Source organism: Neomonachus schauinslandi, chromosome 4, assembly GCF_002201575.2.
Source record: "Neomonachus schauinslandi chromosome 4, ASM220157v2, whole genome shotgun sequence".
NCBI lineage: Eukaryota > Metazoa > Chordata > Mammalia > Carnivora > Phocidae > Neomonachus > Neomonachus schauinslandi.
The window spans coordinates 7,975,486-7,992,870 of record NC_058406.1 but is presented as its reverse complement, the minus strand read 5'-3'; the positions used below and the strand labels follow the sequence as shown (position 1 = coordinate 7,992,870).

The 17,385-nt window shown below is 47.4% G+C and overlaps 2 protein-coding genes across 5 annotated transcripts in view; one reads left to right on the top strand and one right to left on the bottom strand.

Moving 5' to 3' along the window:
- MTOR (mechanistic target of rapamycin kinase) overlaps window positions 1-17,385 on the top strand; it is a 124,478-nt gene that overhangs the window by 51,528 nt on the left and 55,565 nt on the right. The window lies entirely within an intron of this gene.
- On the bottom strand, window positions 8,066-13,015 carry ANGPTL7 (angiopoietin like 7). The gene is made up of 5 exons (XM_044914384.1): window positions 12,625-13,015; window positions 10,129-10,229; window positions 9,337-9,531; window positions 8,477-8,675; window positions 8,066-8,235 (listed from the first exon to the last, which is right to left on the bottom strand). The coding sequence occupies exons 1-5, from the start codon at window positions 12,992-12,994 to the stop codon at window positions 8,066-8,068; spliced, it is 1,035 nt and encodes a 344-aa protein (XP_044770319.1). The 5' UTR covers window positions 12,995-13,015.

Below are 17,385 nucleotides of genomic sequence, written 5' to 3'. Positions count from 1 at the left end.
TTTTGAGTCTTCTGGGTATGGAAAAAATAGGTTGTTTAATCAGTTTTCTGCTGTTATGAAATTAGAAGCAGCCTCAAATGTTAGCTCCAGCTCCCAAAGAACTGTTTGCTTCCCCTGCTGACTATCAGAGAATATTAACTCTGGGATCTAATTATCTTCATGTAAATGCTAACATGGTTGATTATTTCACTACAGATAGTTGAGGGGAAAATCACCCAGCTAATAAGTACCTCCTTTGTGGCTGAAACAGTCTGCTGTGTGTGGCGCTTCTTCCATTTGAGAGAATTATCAAATAGCCAGCTTCTCTGCCAGCTCTGCTTTTGAGTAAATGCTAAGAAGTGTTCCTTTAAACACTTTAAAAAGTGACCAAGAAGATAGAAATAGAATCATGTTTTTGTCCAAATAAAGTAAGCTTGGAGACTGTTGATTTCTAAAATGCCACATACAAACAGTTATAAACATGCCATCCTATGGAGTAGGCTTCCGTTTCTAATTAGGTACAGCAGATGTGAAAACCTGCATTTCTTCCTCCCATCCCTGGTTTAGGTAACACCATCTTCCTTGATAATTGACAGAAAATCTGGCAGAGGAATATAATCACTTCAGTGTCATATAACTAGTTTTGCATGTTAATTTCCTTGCTGACCTTTTTCGGTTTGATACCTCTCTGAAAGCCCCCTCGTCCCACCCCAGGGTTTCCTCCATATTTGAGACAATCACAGAAGCATTGATGTGTATACAGATTTGCAATAGGAAGATACAGTCAGAGCCCTGGAAAAATGTTCAAGAAGGCCATTAACCTCTTAAGCCAATATAGCTGAAAATACATCCTCAGAATTCCCTGCAGATTAAAAAAAAAAAAGAATTCCCTGCAGATTGATCTTGACTTTAAGCACAAACCAGTAGAAGCCTGTGCTCCCAGCCAAAGCCAGAGCTCTGAGCCGTGTGGTTCTGTCCCAGCCTGATTGAGCTCGGCTTGCAGTTCTGCCCACTTCACTTGTCTTCCCATCTTCCCATTGTGTTCTTTCTCCATTTGCGGCTTTTCCCACTTGCTTTTGTGAAACTGCTTTTCCTAAGCACCATGGCAATGTCCTGCCATCATTGTCACTGCAGGAAGTTTTAAGAAACAGCCTTAGACAAAGCTGCTCTTAGAGAATGTGTGCTCAGTACTACCCCAGTCCTCTGCATGGGCCTCGTGGAAACTCCTCCCCAGGGGTCACCATGGGGGGGTCGTATGTCCCTGAATTACCACTTGGGTCCCATGTTGGAGGCGTTGCTCTTTGGTGATAGATTGAGCTCCCTTCCTCAGTGGCCACCCTGAGACTCACAGCTCAGTCCTGGCCCACTTCTAATGGACTGCAGCCCCCTGACCTCTTTTGTCTGCTGCCCTCCCCCCTTCCAGCTCTATTTTGTCTTTCCTCCTCTTGCTTTCCCTTCACTGTCCACTTTTTTAAAGTTTATTCTGGTTTATACATTTGAGTCAACTGCCTCAAATTCTCTTTGAAATAATGAGGTTCACAAAAACGTCTTTGCAAAGCTATTTCTTACTTTTGGTTTTTGTTTTAAAAAGCTGTGCTATGCTGACAGTTCTGTTCTCTTGCTACTGGATCAACCTGTCTCATTCCCTCCCTACCTATTGACGTTTTTACCTGTCTGCTCCAGGACACATGTAATTCCCAAACCAGGCTAATGCTGAAACAGTATAAACTACTCGCATCTCCTCAAAACTTATATATATCAGTAAGTGTAATTGCTTCTTAAGCAATTACATACACATGCATACACACACACCTGGCTTTTACTTGGTTAGCTTGTGGCATTAGGGTAAGGGCTGGTGGCCTGCTGACTTAGACCATTCAGGCTACTGTAACAAATTACCATAACCTGGGGGGCTTATACAACAAACACTTCTCACAGTTCTAGAAGCTGGGAAGTCCACGGTCAGGGTGCAGGCATGGTTGAGTTGTGGTGAGCACCCTCTTACAGGTTGCCCAGCGGACAACTTCTATCTGTGTATTCAGGTGATGGTAAGCAGAGAACAAGCTCTTTGGGCTCTTGTTAATGAGGGCTCTGATCCCATTCATGAGGCCTCTACCGTCGTGGCCTAATCACCTCCCAAAGATCCCACTTCCAAATACTATCACTTGGGGATTAGGCTTCAACATAGGAATTCTGGGGGATATAAACATCCAGTCCACAGCATTCCTCCCCTGGCCCCCCAAAATGCATGTCCTTCTCAAATGCGAAATACATTCATTCCATCACAACCGCCCTGAAGTCTTAACCCATTCCAGGATCAGCTCTAAAGTCTCATGTAAACATCATCTAAGTCAGGGATAGGGATGAGACCCTAGGTATAATTCATCCTGAGGCAAAATTTGTCTCCAGCTGCGAACCTGTGAAAACAAACAAGTTACATGCTTCCAGAATACACTGCCCCAGCAGTAACAGGAGAGACATCCCCATTCTAAAAGAAATGGGGAAGAAGGAAAGGGTGACAGATCCCAAGCAAGTCCAAAACCAAGCAGGGCAAAATTCATGAGATCTCCAGGCTTGGGAGTAATCCATTTTGGCTGGATCCTCTGCCCTCCAAGCCCTCTGGGGGACCGTCTGCCTTCTGGACCCACTGGGGCAGAGTCCACCAGGCCTGTTAAAAGCAGGGCAATTGTCCTCCTTTTTGAAAACAAGCAGGCAGCCATGATGATCTCTGGACCACCTTGGGATCATTCTTTTCTCATCTTGAAGAATATTGCATGTTCACAGCCAAATAGCTCCGTAGTTCTGTGCTGTAAAACCCAAGATGTTTGATAGTCTTCCTTCATTCCTTCCTGTCTCTTTCCTTTTATTTTGTTTTGTGGTTTTCCTGCTGGAGCAGCTGATGTGGTCCGTGGTTCACACCACACTAATCCCTTTAGCAAAGCCTCATGTGGCCATACCCTCCGTGTTCTCTTCCAAACACACGTGCTCATTTCTTACAGTATGGGTTGGCTGAAAATTTCCCAGATCTTTTAAGTTCTGGCTCCTTTTTGCTTAATCCACATTCATGTCGTTTCTCTCTTCTCTCATTTTACTCTAAGCAGTCAGGAGGAACCAAGCCACCCCTCAGCACTTTGCTTAGCAGTCTCCTCAGCTAATACCCAGAGTCACTGCTCGCAAGTTCTACCTTCCACGAAACACTGGAACACAAACACAATTCAGATTGTCTGCCACTTTATAATGAGAGTTGCCATTTCTCTATTATCCGCTAACCATTCCTCATTTCTGTCTGAGAACTCATCAGAATGGCCTTTACCTCCATATTCCTGCTACCGTTCTGTTCATGATTACATAGCTGTTTCCTCAGAAGACAGAAGCTCTCTCCCTAGCTCTCTTTTTCTTTCTGAGCTCTCACCAGCACGTGCCTATGAGAGTCCATTCGTGGCACCCTGGGCATTCTTGAGTGCGCACCTCAGAACTCTCCCAGCCTCTGCCCGTCACCCTGTTCCAGAGCCACCCCACATCTCAGTACCCTGCGTTAGTCCGTTCGGACCGCTCTAACAAAATACCATGGACCAGGGGGCTTCAGCATTCCTTTCTCGCAGTTCTGGGGGCTGGAAAGTTCATGGTCAGGGACCAGCACGGTTGGGTGCTGGTGAGCACCCTCTTCCAGGTTGCCACGCTACCACCCTCTCACTGAGTCCTCATGTGGTAGAAAGCAGAGCACAGCTCTCTGGGGTGTCTTTCATCAGGGCCCCAATTCCATCCGTGAGCCACTCCACCCTCATGACCCAAATCACCTCCCAAAGGCCCCGCTTCCAAATACTGTCAAATTGGGAATTGGCCTCAGTGTAGGAATTTGAGGGGAACACACACATTCGGTCCATTGTACTTGCTTTTCTTTCTTTATCACCTTAAGTATAAGAAAGGGTCTCATCAAAGCTGGATGCTTTCACTGCTCAGCCCCTGACAAGTAATCCCATTTTTGAAAAATGTTCTGATTGAGGTCAGCAGAAAGAAAATTAAAAACGGGGGCCAGTGCTTACGAGGTGGACATGCAGCTCTCATACCTTCTTCTCTCTCACATGGTAGAGGATGAAACAAAATGTTCTTTACTTTCAGGGGTGACACTGAGCTCTCCTTTGGTTCCTAGTGGTTCTGTCCTCTTTAAGGTCAGAGATTGTGCCGAGGTCATCTCTGAGTCCTCGGTGCCCAGCTGCAGCTGCACCAGAAGAGGTGCTTGAGAAGTACTGGTTCTGGGGGCCCCTGGGTGGCTCAGTCGTTAAGCGTCTGCCTTTGGCTCAGGTCATGGTCCCAGGGTCCTGGGATCGAGCCCCGCATCGGGCTCCCTGCTCGGCGGGAAGCCTGCTTCTCCCTCTCCCACTTCTCTGCTTATGTTCCCTCTCTCGCTGTCTCTCTCTCTGTCAAATAAATAAATAAAATCTTAAAAAAAAAAAAAAAAAAAAAGAAGTACTGGTTCTGCTCAGAATCCGCACACTATAGCTTACGTGGCTGGGGGTGTCCTGTTCTTTAACAACTGCTCTCCCCTTTCCCTCGGCTGCTCCCTCTAACAAGTTTTCCTAGAAGGGTAAAGGGAGCCACAGATGCCGACTTAGAAGCTCAGTTTTGGGGGGTGGGCTTTATGGTAACATTTTTTTCCTCAACATTCACATTGTCTCGGAAAGTTTCTTCTCTGTTTACTCAATTGTGTAAATGTAAAAATATGAGTAAATTTCAGCAGCTATAGGTTTTGATTAGTAAAGTTTAGATGCCGTGCCCCCCCCAACTTTATTGAGGAATAATTAACAAATACAATTGTGTATATTTAAAATGTACAACATGATGCCTTCATACACATTATGGAATGACTATCAAGCTCAAGATAATTAACACATCCATCACCTCACATTGTTAACTGTGTGTGTGTGGTGAGAACGCTTAAGACCTACTCTCAGCAACTTTCAAATACATGACACTGTCTTCTAACTATAGTCACTGCGATGTATATTAGATCCTCAGAACTTGCTCCTCTTAGAACTGAGAGTGTGTGCCCTTCAGCCTCTGCCTCCCCATTTCCCTATCTCTGTATCCCCTGGCAACCATGGTTTTATTCTGTTTCTATGAAATCGGGTGGTTGTTTGGGGTTTTTTTTAAGATTCCACATGTAAGTGATACCATACAGTATTTTTCTTTTTCTCTCTTATCTCACTTAGTGTAATGCCTTCAGATTTGTCCATGTCGTCACAAATTGTAGCATTTCCTTCTTTTTTATGGCTAAATAATGTTCCTTTTTGTGTGTGTGACATTTTCTTTATCCATTCATCTGTCACTGGACACTTAGGTTGTTGCCATGTCTTGGCTATTGTGAATAATGATGTAATGAACATGGGAGTGCGGATATCTCTTCAAGATACTGATTTCTTTTTGTTTGGGTATATACCCGGAAGTGGAATTGCTGGATCATATGGGAATTTTATTTCTAATTTTTTTGAAGAATCACCAGACTTTTCCATAGCGGCTGTACCCATCTACATTCCCACCAACAATGATAAGCGTTCCCTATTCTCCACATCCTCGCCAACACTTGCTGCCTCTTGCCTTTTTCATAGCAGCCATTGTACCAGATGTGAGAAGATAATCTCATTGGGGGTTTTGATTCGCATTTTCCTGATGATGAGTGATGCTGAGCACCTTTCATGCACATGTATTTCATGTGGTCCTGGGCCACACGTCTCTTCCTGAGTCCCCAGCTGGCCTTGACTAGCCTCTCTTTCTGTAGCCCTTCCCGGCCCTGCCTGGAAGGTGTAGGTATGTGTTTGGCTCTATCCCCCTCAGAGATGTCGTAGAGCGGCTTGAGAGGAGAGCAGCGCTCCGAGGCCACTCACGGCCCTCACGGTTTGCACACGCAGGAGCTCGTGCCCCAGGCCAGAGCAGACACCGCCGCATTTTAGCCCTGCTGACTGGGGATTCCTCTGCTCTGGCCCGAGTCCAGCCTCTTCTTGTGTATCTGCAGTCTTGCTTTTGTGGAAAAAAAAACAAAAACAGGAAAAAACCTCTTCTCCCTCAACTGTACTGCAATCTGCAGGAAAACCATCATAATAAATACACAAGCCCTACACAAGAATGGGTTCCAAGAATGTCTTTTTTGGAAAAATGTCTATTTGGGCCCTTTGCCCATTTTTTTTTAATTGGACTATTTTTTTTATATTGAGTTGTATGAATCCTTTATATATTTTGAATATTAACTCTTTATGAGGGGTTATAGATAGCAAATCTTTTCTCCCATTCTGTAGGTTGCTTTTTCAATATATTGATTGTTTGCTGTGCAGAAGCTTTTTAGTTTGAGGCAGTCCCAATTGTTTATTGTAACCTTTGGTGCCTAGAGCTTTAGGTGTTTTTTAGTTGTGGGGTTAGAGGAGATGAGAGAGAGAGAGAGAGAATTGTTAGCTACTTCTGCCAGAGGCGTTTGCGCTCTTCTTCCTCTCCTCTTAACCCCCTGATCTTTTTATCCTCCCTTTCCAGGCAGTATTGTGCTGGCTTCTGGCCATCTCAGACTCCCCGCCTGCTTCAGGAAGTTTCTGTGTGAATGCCTGTCCTGTGGGATGCCCTGCTTCAGTGCACTTCTCTGCTCACTCTATTCCTTTGAAAATCCCTGAGTTCTTGTTTTTAAGGTTAAATAGGTTCCCAGCAATCCAAGGACTGTAGGTACAATAGGAAACACTGAATAAGAATAATGGCTTACCTCACACTGACTGGGTCAAGGGAATGGTTCTTTTTATTGAGTAAAAAATGACTTCCTCACACTCAAAATTATTTGGCATCTGTTATGGCTAAAGATATGCTCCCTCTCTATGTGTGAGTTTGCTCAAGTAGAAAGGAAGAGTGTTGGTTTGCGAAGTATTTTGAAGCCATGTGGGGCACTGGGCTCTGTTGGGATTAGGTGGGTAGGCTAGAACTGACCTCTCCCAGCGGCTGCTGCCCTTTTTGTCCCCCACCTTTTCGCTCTTTGGCTTCCGGCTCCTCCCTTGCTTTCCCTGAAGACTGCTCACCCTCTGATTTTTCACTGAAGCTTTTTACCTTGCTCTAAATGATAATGGCAATAATTTAAAAACCAACGGGTTTCAGAAGAATTTATTGTAGAAGGAAAAAGAAACTCCGCATGTTTACAACATACTACAGTATTTTATTTTTACAAAGCAAAATACTTACATACAGCATGAATTATTAACCGTAGTGTCATCCACCTTCATTTTGCAGCCACTTTTTATAGACAAGTTAGAAAGCTCTTTGAGCCCTTTTCTTACAAAGTAAAAAATAAAAATAGATATGTCTGTATTGACTGACCATTTTAAGGCAGTTTTGTGCAAGCATCCACGAGGGACTTCTCCCCACCTCCTGCTGGAACTCCCCAGCCACCCCTAGACCCACTTCTGCCTTTCGGCATTGCACCCCGATAGAGGCAGAGCAGGGAGTTGCTAAAGGCCCGCCACCAGGCCTGGGGCCCCAGAGACCCCTCTGAGCAAGTCCGGCCTGGCTCAGCCCATCACCAGTGGAACAATTTCTGTCTTAAAAAAAAAAAATGTGTAGACCGAAGGTAATTTCATCAGATTTGAAAAATCAAAACTCTCCACCACCACTCTCTTTCATGCCTTTCTCTAACACCCAAGACCTCTCCTTGAGGATCAAAATCACAGGGTTCTTTTTTAGGTGAGGGATCTGTTTTCTGCCCTCATACACCTAGGCCTTCAACTGAATAGGTAAAGTGATGTCATAATTATTTTTCTTTCACAGAAAAAATCAAATGGAAAGGAGAAGCTTTTAGTGTCTGTCAGGGATCACGGACAGAGAGAGAGCCCCCTCGGGCCAGCCCCCTGAGAAGTATGTGTGATAACCCATTGTGTTCAAATAATTCATCCCATTTAGGTGACGCCCTCGTACTTAAATTTGATTGTGTTCCTGATCTCTCATTGGTGATTGTAGGCCATTTTCCATCCCTACCTTTCTCTACCCCCTTCCTGCCCTTCCCCCGCCCTCACCCAGCCTCCATTTGTCCCCATTTTCCCACCCCTGCCCCACAGCAGGCCTCCACTTAGGGCTGGAAGTCTTCCGGGCGGATTTTCATCTCCACCCGCCTGAGGGAGTAGCTAGACCCGTGCCACCCGTACCAGGTGATGCCGTCCAGGTGCTTGTTGTGCTCCCCGAGGCGGTAGTACACTCCGTTGAGGTTGGAGTCTGTGCAGCAGTTGTACCAGTAGCCGCCTGGCAGGAGAAACAGACCGGGGCTGGGACGCCGAGCTCGTCCTCCCCTTGGAAATAGCTGCCAGACTGGACAGCAGGATTGGTGAAGCTGCTTTTGGAACAGCGGCTAAGCAGTTAGAACCAGTGTCCCCAAAGGAACACCAAAGCCAGCATACCAGCTCTGCGGCTCTAAATCCATTCTTCTCATGCGGGACTGCCCCCCTCCCGCTCCCGCCAGCCTCCCCCTACCCGCCAATCTCACCTTTGCGGAGTTGTGCACACTTGTCTAAGCAGTTGTCGTTGTCCTTGTCCTTGGTGCTGAAGGCCGTATTGTTGTGGTAGACCAGGGCGTCGTTCCCCACGTTGCCACTGTAGTTCCCCAGGAAGAGGCGGTAGCTGTTCAGTTCGTTGCCCAGGACGAAGTGGCTGTACTCCGCGTAGCGCACGCTGCCCTCCCAGTCCTGTCAGGGAGGATGCCGAGCCTTAGGGGAGCTGCAGCGGGCCCTCGTTTCGGCCCATGCTGCCACTCTCCCCTCTCGGCTCGCAGCCACGCATCCGGTTCCCGCTGCGGACCGAGCAAAGCTTTCCTGCGTGTTTGCCTTTAGGGGGCCGCACTAAGCTGGGAGTCAGAGGACAAGGGTCCTGGGCCACACATCTCTTCCTGAGTCCCCAGCTGGCCTTGACTAGCCTCTCTTTCTGTAGCCCTTCCCGGCCCTGCCTGGAAGGTGTAGGTGTGTGTTTGGCTCTATCCCCCTCGGAGATGTCGTAGAGCGGCTTGAGAGGAGAGCAGCGCTCCGAGGCCACTCACGGCCCTCACAGTTTGCACACGCAGGAGCTCGTGCCCCAGGCCAGAGCAGGCACCGCCGCATTTCAGCCCTGCTGACTGAGGATTCCTCTGCTCTGGCCCGAGTCCAGCCTCTTCTTGTGTATCTGCAGTCTTGCTTTTGTGGAAAAAAAACAAAAACAGGAAAAAACCTCTTCTCCCTCAACTGTACTGCAATCTGCAGGAAAACCATCATAATAAATACACAAGCCTATAGTGAACAAGAATGGGAAGGGCGCCCCCAGAGTTGTGCATAGTTGTGTGTGGCAGCCTGCTCCGGTCCGAGGCCTCGTGCTCACCTCCATCTCCACACGTAGCCGGGTTGGCCGTCTGGACAGCCGGTGGATGTGCTCATTCCCCAGCCAAAAGTCCCCACGGATGCTGCCAAAGCCCAGCTTGTACTGCTTCCAGTCCCGGTAGAAGGAAACAAGGCCACTCTTCCGTCTCTGAATGGTGGTCCAGCCGCCGCCTGATGTCTCCATGTCACAGAACACCTGTGGCAGAGAGGATGCTCTGGTCAGGGACCCACAGAGGCGGGCAGAGGAGTGTGAGGGCGGCGGGCCACACCACCTTCCTCCTATTTCCGCAGAGCCAATGGATGTGTGCACGTCCATAGTCATGCTGGCTCACTACGGCCACTATTTGGCCATGTTGGCCGGCAGGAGCGAGGTGGTGGTTTGCTGGGGAAGAATTGTCAAAATTGAGGATGGGGGCAAGTGCACATCTTGTCAGAAGAGGAGAAAATCCACATATGCTCTCGACATGTTCTCTCTTTTTTCCTTCCCCAAAGAATAACTGCTATAGGTCGTGGCAAGAGATGTCAGCTAGTTGGGTAGAGGTTATAGAATTATCTAATCTATGTTAGGAGACTTGGTGTTTGGTTGATAATGATTTGAAGGGGCAAAACAGATGATGCCTGGGGAGGTTCCCCCCCAAATTGAGTGTGTGGCTAGCTCTCTGTATTTAGTATGTTTGATTCTCTGTCTTGAGTTTCCCTTTGCTTCTACTGTGACAAGCCTCATTGCCCCCAGCCCTTTGAGGGGGCGGAGGACAGATGGGAGCACCTGGGCTGTGGGCTCTGCTGACCTCACCTCCAGCTCGGGGCTGCCCAGAAAGTCATCAGGAGGCAACTTGTACACTCCAGAGATGCGGTAGTTCTTCTGGTAGAGGGACGAGCAGTCATAGATGGCATCTACAACAGGAGCAAACCACAGGGGTGAGCATCCAAACCTGGGAGCTCCACGGCAGGTGGGCATCCGTGTTGCAGCTCAGTTGAGAGTTTCAGAACTGAGACTTCATTTCTACCACGACATTCACATGAGTGTTCATTATTAGGCCGTGTCTGGATTTTGGAGAGGTGGGCATTGGGAGACCAAAAGGGGGTATATTTTGGCTTCACTGGTTGGGGGGCTGAGGGGTGGGGAAGCCCTTCACCTGGATAGCATCAGTGGGATAATCAAACGGGTGGTTTTAGGTTAACTCTGAAATCGATTATCCTGCTGAGGTTCTAGGCCATGAATTCTGGAAACATTCCAATGCATGATGGCTACATAACAGATGTTCCTGTTTAATAAATTCAGCTTCTGGGACAGCCAGCCTCTCTTACCACGTAAGTCATGAGTAGGGTCTGCTTTGGATGTTTGCCTGGTTGGTTGGTTTGTGTGATGGTTGGTGGTGGTTTTTCAGAGGTAATGGCTATTTTTACCTATGAGAATTAGCTATTTTTTATCTAGATTACCTACTAGGACCCTAATGAAGGGAGATAGATTTCACATCTTATTTCCCCCCCCGCTTCATCTAACACTGCTCAATTCTCAAATGGAAATGCACACACCCTGAGGAACGCTTAGAGGCCTTCCCCTGGCAGCATTATTAAAACAAACAAACGAGAGCACTGGACAGGCTGGTTTTCACTCAGGTTGATTTAAGTGCTTCCTTGGCTGCCCAGGGGCTACTGCCTTATGCCAGATTTGGTCTCCATGTTGCAAATCTCAAAGAGCACCATGGAAGAAACCGCCTTTCCTGATAGGATTCAAAGAGTGGGCACCCTTGCTATCCAGAAGAGGCTTCCCACCCTCTGTGTCTGGGATTCTTTCCTTGGTGGCCCCTGCACTGGGCCTTCAAGAAGAACACACCGATGGCAGCACTTTTGCCAAGAACCATCCCAGGCAGAGCGTCTTGCAGGAGGGGGTGGGGAGGCACGTGCCTTCACCATCAACCCCTTCATTTTCCGTAATGATGAAAGCATCAACTTACTGCTTTCTCCGCTGGCCTATCTACTAACACAGTATGAAGGTGACCCAGCACCTGGTAATAGAGAAGAAAAATGAGGAACCATATCCTGGGCAAGAAGAGGAAGAGGCACAGCAGGAGAGCTGCCTTTGTTTGACTCCCCAAGAAACTCCCTGCTGGGAGGGGAGCAAATCCCGGAGGAGCCGGGGGTGGCAGGGGCAGGTTCCCAGCTGGCTGCTCTCCTGCGGGTCTGGTTTCATTTCACAGGCCAGCTCAGGACCCACTTATCTGGAAAATGTCCTGAGGATACCTTTCTATTCTAGTCCCACACTGAGGGGCAGGAAGTACATGCTTAGAAAGCGATTTATACATGGTGGTTTATTAATGGGATGTCGAAGCTCAATTTCATGTTGAGGCTTTTTCTTCATTAACTGAGAGTAACCAGTGATTTAGTCTGTCGTGTCTTGACTTGGTCTATGATGTGACCAAAAATTTTTATATCAGCAATAAGTGACATAGATATAGGATATTCTCCTTACAAGTAATAATTTCCTGATGATTTCGGAAACCCAAATCTCTTCTCCCTGAACAGAAAATTGACCTTGGCCAGTCTAAGCCAATCTACCTAGAAACTGAAAATTATTTTAGGAAACATTAAATGTATCTTATTTTGGGGCCACTGAAAATCCAGATCTCAACATTGCATTTTCTTATTTCCTATAATGGGAGAATTTTGTTTGAGATCATGGGAAGAAATAGAAATCTCAGAAGCAGGGAACCTCGAGGAGCCTGTCCTTTCCTGAACATAAAGGAATTCTTCATCTGGCTCTAGGCAACATCTACACCTAATTCTGAGCCAGTGGGAAGAGTCAAGTTTGCAAACAAGACACGAAATCCATTAATGCTTATACCACTAAATCTTCGGGACATGACAGAATTTGGCTTCTAGAACAACAAATGTCACAGTTTTGGTGTTCGTTCCTGTTTCCTTGAGACTGAGGGTACAGCCTGTCAGCTCTGGCTAAGGAAGTGGACGAATCAGGGAGACTTGAACCCTGTTTCTAAGATTTTCGATGTGACTCTGGGCAAACCATGTTGTCTCTCTGCACTCTGGGATGGTAATTCATATCTTTCATATGCTGAAACATATTGTGAATAAAGAGATGGTGCAGGCACCAATTTATAGAAATGTACAGAACATTAGAGCCGTGGCACATACCCAGGAAAATACACCCCAAAGAACCCCCTGTCATCGATCTGATGGCCAAGATATGTAGAAACCATGCTACAGACAGAGACACTCGGCCGTTTGAGCAAGAAGAGTGATGAGTAGTAGATGAACATGTTCTCCTTACCTGCCAAGGTCTGGGTGACAGTCTGGGCCGCCTGCAGCTGCATAATGTCAATCTGGTTGTTCATTTCCGAGTACTTGCTCTCTGCGTCTGTGAGCCGTGACTCCATGCGCTTGGTGCTGCTCTCCAGCTCCATCACCTGCATGACCACGCTGACCCAGTCCCTCTCCTGCTTCTGGCTCAGTTCACTTAGCAGCCTGCTTAGATTGGCGATCTGGGCCTTGAGCTCCTTTGCCTCCTCACAGCAGGTGGCCACTTGGAGCTGCACGGGTGTCTTGCGTTTCGGGGGCTTCTGTGGCCACGCTGGGGGGCTGACAAAGGCCATGATGAAAATGCAGAGCCAGGTCACCTCTGAGAGAGTCTTTTTCAGCATCTTTCTTGGGCCTGGGTGAGGAATGATCTTCCTTTTGGGGATCTGGATATGCCCAGCTGAGGTCTGCAAAGCTGGAGCAAATTACAAGTGTGCACTTTCTCCCTGGATGGGCTAACCACGCTCTTGCTTTCTCTTCCCTTGCTCTTTCTTAGCCTTTGGCAAAGCTTCAGTTTAAAAGTGCAAATTAATTGGGCTCCCTATACCTTTCCTTTCTTTCCCTGAACACTCTACAGACTCAGCATCTTAAATATTATCTGCTGCCTGCACCTCCACCCCCACTGTGGCCGTGCATGGTGCTTTAGCCCCTCCCAGCTCATCTGGGAGGGTCAGGTGCCTGTTGGGTGAAGTCAGCGTAAACTTAGGCCAGAGGGGAGGAGGAAGACAGGGGCGAGTCTTTCTTTCCTTGCCTGCATAGTCTCTGGGCTAAGACAAGAGGACTGTGAATTTGTGTGTTTCCAATTTCGCCTATTAGATTATGCCCCTGCCAGCCACTGGCTCAGCTCTATCAGCGAGCAGGGCAGGGTCAGAAGAATTTCCAAATTCCATTCTAAAGGTTACATAACCATGGGGTGAGTCTAAGATAGGCAGAGAGAGTTGGGAATAAGACTCCCCGCTAACCCAGGGAGGCCTGTTAATGTAATCCATGCTGTTTGTATGAGGATCTGGTATATTTTGGCATCCTGCTGAGTGTGCTTTTAAACAAGGCTAGTTATTTCTTTCTCTGATCATCATTCAGTGTTTTACAAAACCCTTATTCCACCTAGATCTAACACTGTGTCACATTTGAAAATCTCCAACTTAGAAGAACTCTAGAAATAGAAAGACGAAGCCTCTTAGGAAGCAGAAAAAGACTTTGTAGTTTGTATCCACAGGTTTTGTTCAGTCATCTTGCTTTATATGTACTTTCTCCATCAACAAGTGGGCCAGCATTAGCTTCTCACACTTGGCATTTGACGAGGAGGTGCTGGAGAAGACAGCAGGGACAAAAACTCAGGAGTGACGGACGTGGCTCTGGGATGGTCATACACGCTTCCATCCGTCTGTAGACACAACAGAGAACAGGCCCATCCTTGGCCTGTGTTTCAGAATTTGGAAAGTACATTAAATCATAGGGAGAGGAATCCCCGTCACCTAATAAATCCATATCTATAATCTCATTTCCCTTGTCCTATGTAATATAGTCTGCCGATCTGAAGCTATTCTGTCTGTGTGATATATATCCCTGAAAATAGGGTTACTGTTATTTCTCATATACTGTGTTTGAAAGGCACTGCTCGTTTGAAAACAAATGGGAAAAGCCTGGGATTTCAGCAAACCTTAAATACTTAACATGAGTTTTTCACTGAGAATGGCTACAGAGGTCCCTCCGTCCTTAGACGGTAAGACTCTGTCTTTGGAACATACTCTTGCCATTTCCGTCTTACAGAGCCACTGAGGCAGTTCTCGTACTGTTGCCATCCGGTGTGGGTCCTTCACACACAAGCCTGATACCTGACAACCCTCCTTCCCTGCCATGATCCCCCAGAATCCTTTTCCACTTGGGACTTCTGGCTCCACAGAAAGCCGTTTCTGGGGCGCCTGGGTGGCTCAGTTGGTTAAGTGACTGCCTTCGGCTCAGGTCATGATCCTGGAGTCCCGGGATCGAGTCCCACATCGGGCTCCCTGCTCGGCGGGGAGCCTGCTTCTCCCTCTGACCCTATCCCCTCTCATGCTGTTTCTCTCTCTCTCTCTCTCTCTCTCTCTCTCAAATAAATAAATAAAATCTTTAAAAAAAAAAAAAAGCCGTTTCTGTTCAGGAGGCTCGAATTACCACACGGTTTTTTCCCTTCTGAATGAAAAAGCGGGAGTGGCTCGGGTAGATCAGGGTTTGTTTTCTCCTCTCCATAGTCTCCTTGCCCACTGAGGGGTCAGGACATGGCTGGCACCCTCTAGCAACTTGTCAGCCCCTGTTCAGAATTGGCAGCCAGTCCCCGCTCTCTTGATGCAAATAGCCCAGCTGGGCACTGCGGTTTGCCCCACGGCATTCACTAACTCGAACCCAGCCCCAGCTGTCGGCCTCCGACAGGCTGCTGAACCCGTTGAGGATCTTCAAGTCGATCTCCTAGCCGACGGCCGACGCTGAGCTTGTGCTGCGTGACCCACACGGCCACGTGGAGCGTCATGTATGACCCTGCCATCTTAGGGCTCCCCTGCAGTAACATGCTAGACAGAGTACCACGGAACAGTGGGGCTTTATGGATTCCCCGCCAGCTTTTTGTTTGTTCTTCCCAGTGGCCGCTTCCCCGGCCCAAACAGGAAACTGTTATGATAGATTTTTGTATTGGGGCAGAAAGTGAATCAGTCATTTGTATTTGCAACCCATGGTGCAATCCGTCCTTGGGGTTCGTAAGTTTGGATCAGAAGCGTCTAGCTGTTTGCATGAATGCCTGCTCTCTGACATTTATTTTCTGAAAACCAATTTCTGACATGAGGTATAAGTTGGAGACAGAGGCTTTCCTTACTTGAAGATTTTCTTACATCAACTAAGCTGCCCAAATGTCAGTAAACCCCCACCCCAATTAAAAAAATCTGGCAAATTAAGAGTGTTTCCCATGCCAGATTATCAGTCCTCCAAACATCCACAACCCTGCGATGTCCTAGATTCTGAATTTCTGAAAGAAGGAAAAGTAAACCCTTGTTTTGAGTACAGCTAAGCCAGTAGAGAAAACCAGGAAGGATGTGGCAGACTAGACCGGTTTTCCTTCTCCAAAAAGCTGTTATTCCCTTCTCTGCCCTTCAGCGAATAAAGTGACCATAAAAATGGGAATTAACTGAGAAAATCTGGAAAACCTGTGTTGGACACCTTGTAGTTTTTCCTTTTCTCTGTTTTGCTGGTGGTGAAAGAGGGTCAGCTTGGTGTTCCTGGGAAAGATGTTTATGAAAAATCAAGCTTATATTCTTGATGAGAAAAGCCAGTGAGCTCTCACTTAGCCTGAAAGTTCTCAAGGACTTCACAGTCTGGGCTGCCCTGCTTTGGGCTGGCACCAAGGACTGGAGGCGTTTGAGCAGCCTGGGGATTACAGAGCAGGGAAGGGCCTCGAGGTGGTCTCTCCTTCTACCCAAATGGGAGTGTCAAGTCTCATTTTCTTGAAAATGTCCCTGTTAGAGAGACTCCTCCTTTCTAATGTATTCCTGTCCCTGCCTGCTGTTAAAACCATCACTGGCAAAATTGGCGAGGGAGAGAAACAACTACCCTCAGAACCAAACTCTCAGTTTATTGAATGAATTCAGCTCAGAAGAACCTGCCTTGTTGTTAGTTTGTGTACTAAATGGTATTTTACTTCTCCTGAAGTCTTGTAATGCGTCACAGCTTGCTTTACTACATGCAGCCATTTCATACCTGACCTTGTGTCACTCCAGCCTATTTCTGTCCCAGCCAAAAGCCCACATCCATCCCAGAAGATACATCCATCTCTTCCCTAAGCTTCTCATTCGCCACTTCTGCCGAAGAGTGCATTCCGGACAGGTTAGAAATCATTCTCTCCGGCCTCCTCCTAGAGTCTGTTATTCATTATGGCACCTGGCAAAAGAGTCTGTCTCAGCTCCCCCTCAGACTTTGTAGCAAACACCGGTTCTGTGAGCCGGCATGCAAGTTGCAGAGCATGGTGACAGTGCCGGCCCAGCCTCAACTGCCTCACAGTTTAGTTGGAGAAACAGACAGCTGGGCTCTAGGACAGGGTGACACGAGGACGGGGGCACCGAGGAGGAGGAGCGCCCAACCCAGATGAGTTTGGGAAGGCCTCCCAAGGTGAGTGATCCCCAGGTTTCAGAGAAAAAGAGGAGGTAGCCAGGGGTGGAAGGGAGCATCGTGAGCAAGGTGCAGCTTTGTGAAAGAACTTGACTTACTGGGAACACACAAGTAGTTGAGTGTGGCTTAAGAGTTGGGAGCAAGGGGCAGGGGGAGGGGGGGCAGTTAAAGCTGAGAGGTGGAGGGGAGCCAGGCCCGAGGGACCTGGGTGTGAGGGGTGTGATTGCTACTCTGGAGGCAGAGGGATCTCTGGAAGGAATCTAAGCAGCTTTGACCTCTTGTTGCTCTGTTTTCCTCAGCCTCACTGGGAAAGTGGCTTTTTGTAGTTGGCAAACAAGGTTAGAACACAGAACAAGATTAGGATTTCTTGAAATCTAACGCATTCATATTAAATGCCCTGAAGGGATCATCTGGCTTGAGGATTAAGGAGGCGGTCAGTATATGAAGGACTTGAAATAGTTGGGTCTAGAATCAGGCAAATCTGGGTTCTAATCCCTTTCCATCACTTGATAGTTATATGACCCTAGGCAAATTACTTCTTTGGGTTTACAGATCTGTGCAGTGGAGATGAAAATCATAACTACTTTACCTCACAGAATTTTTG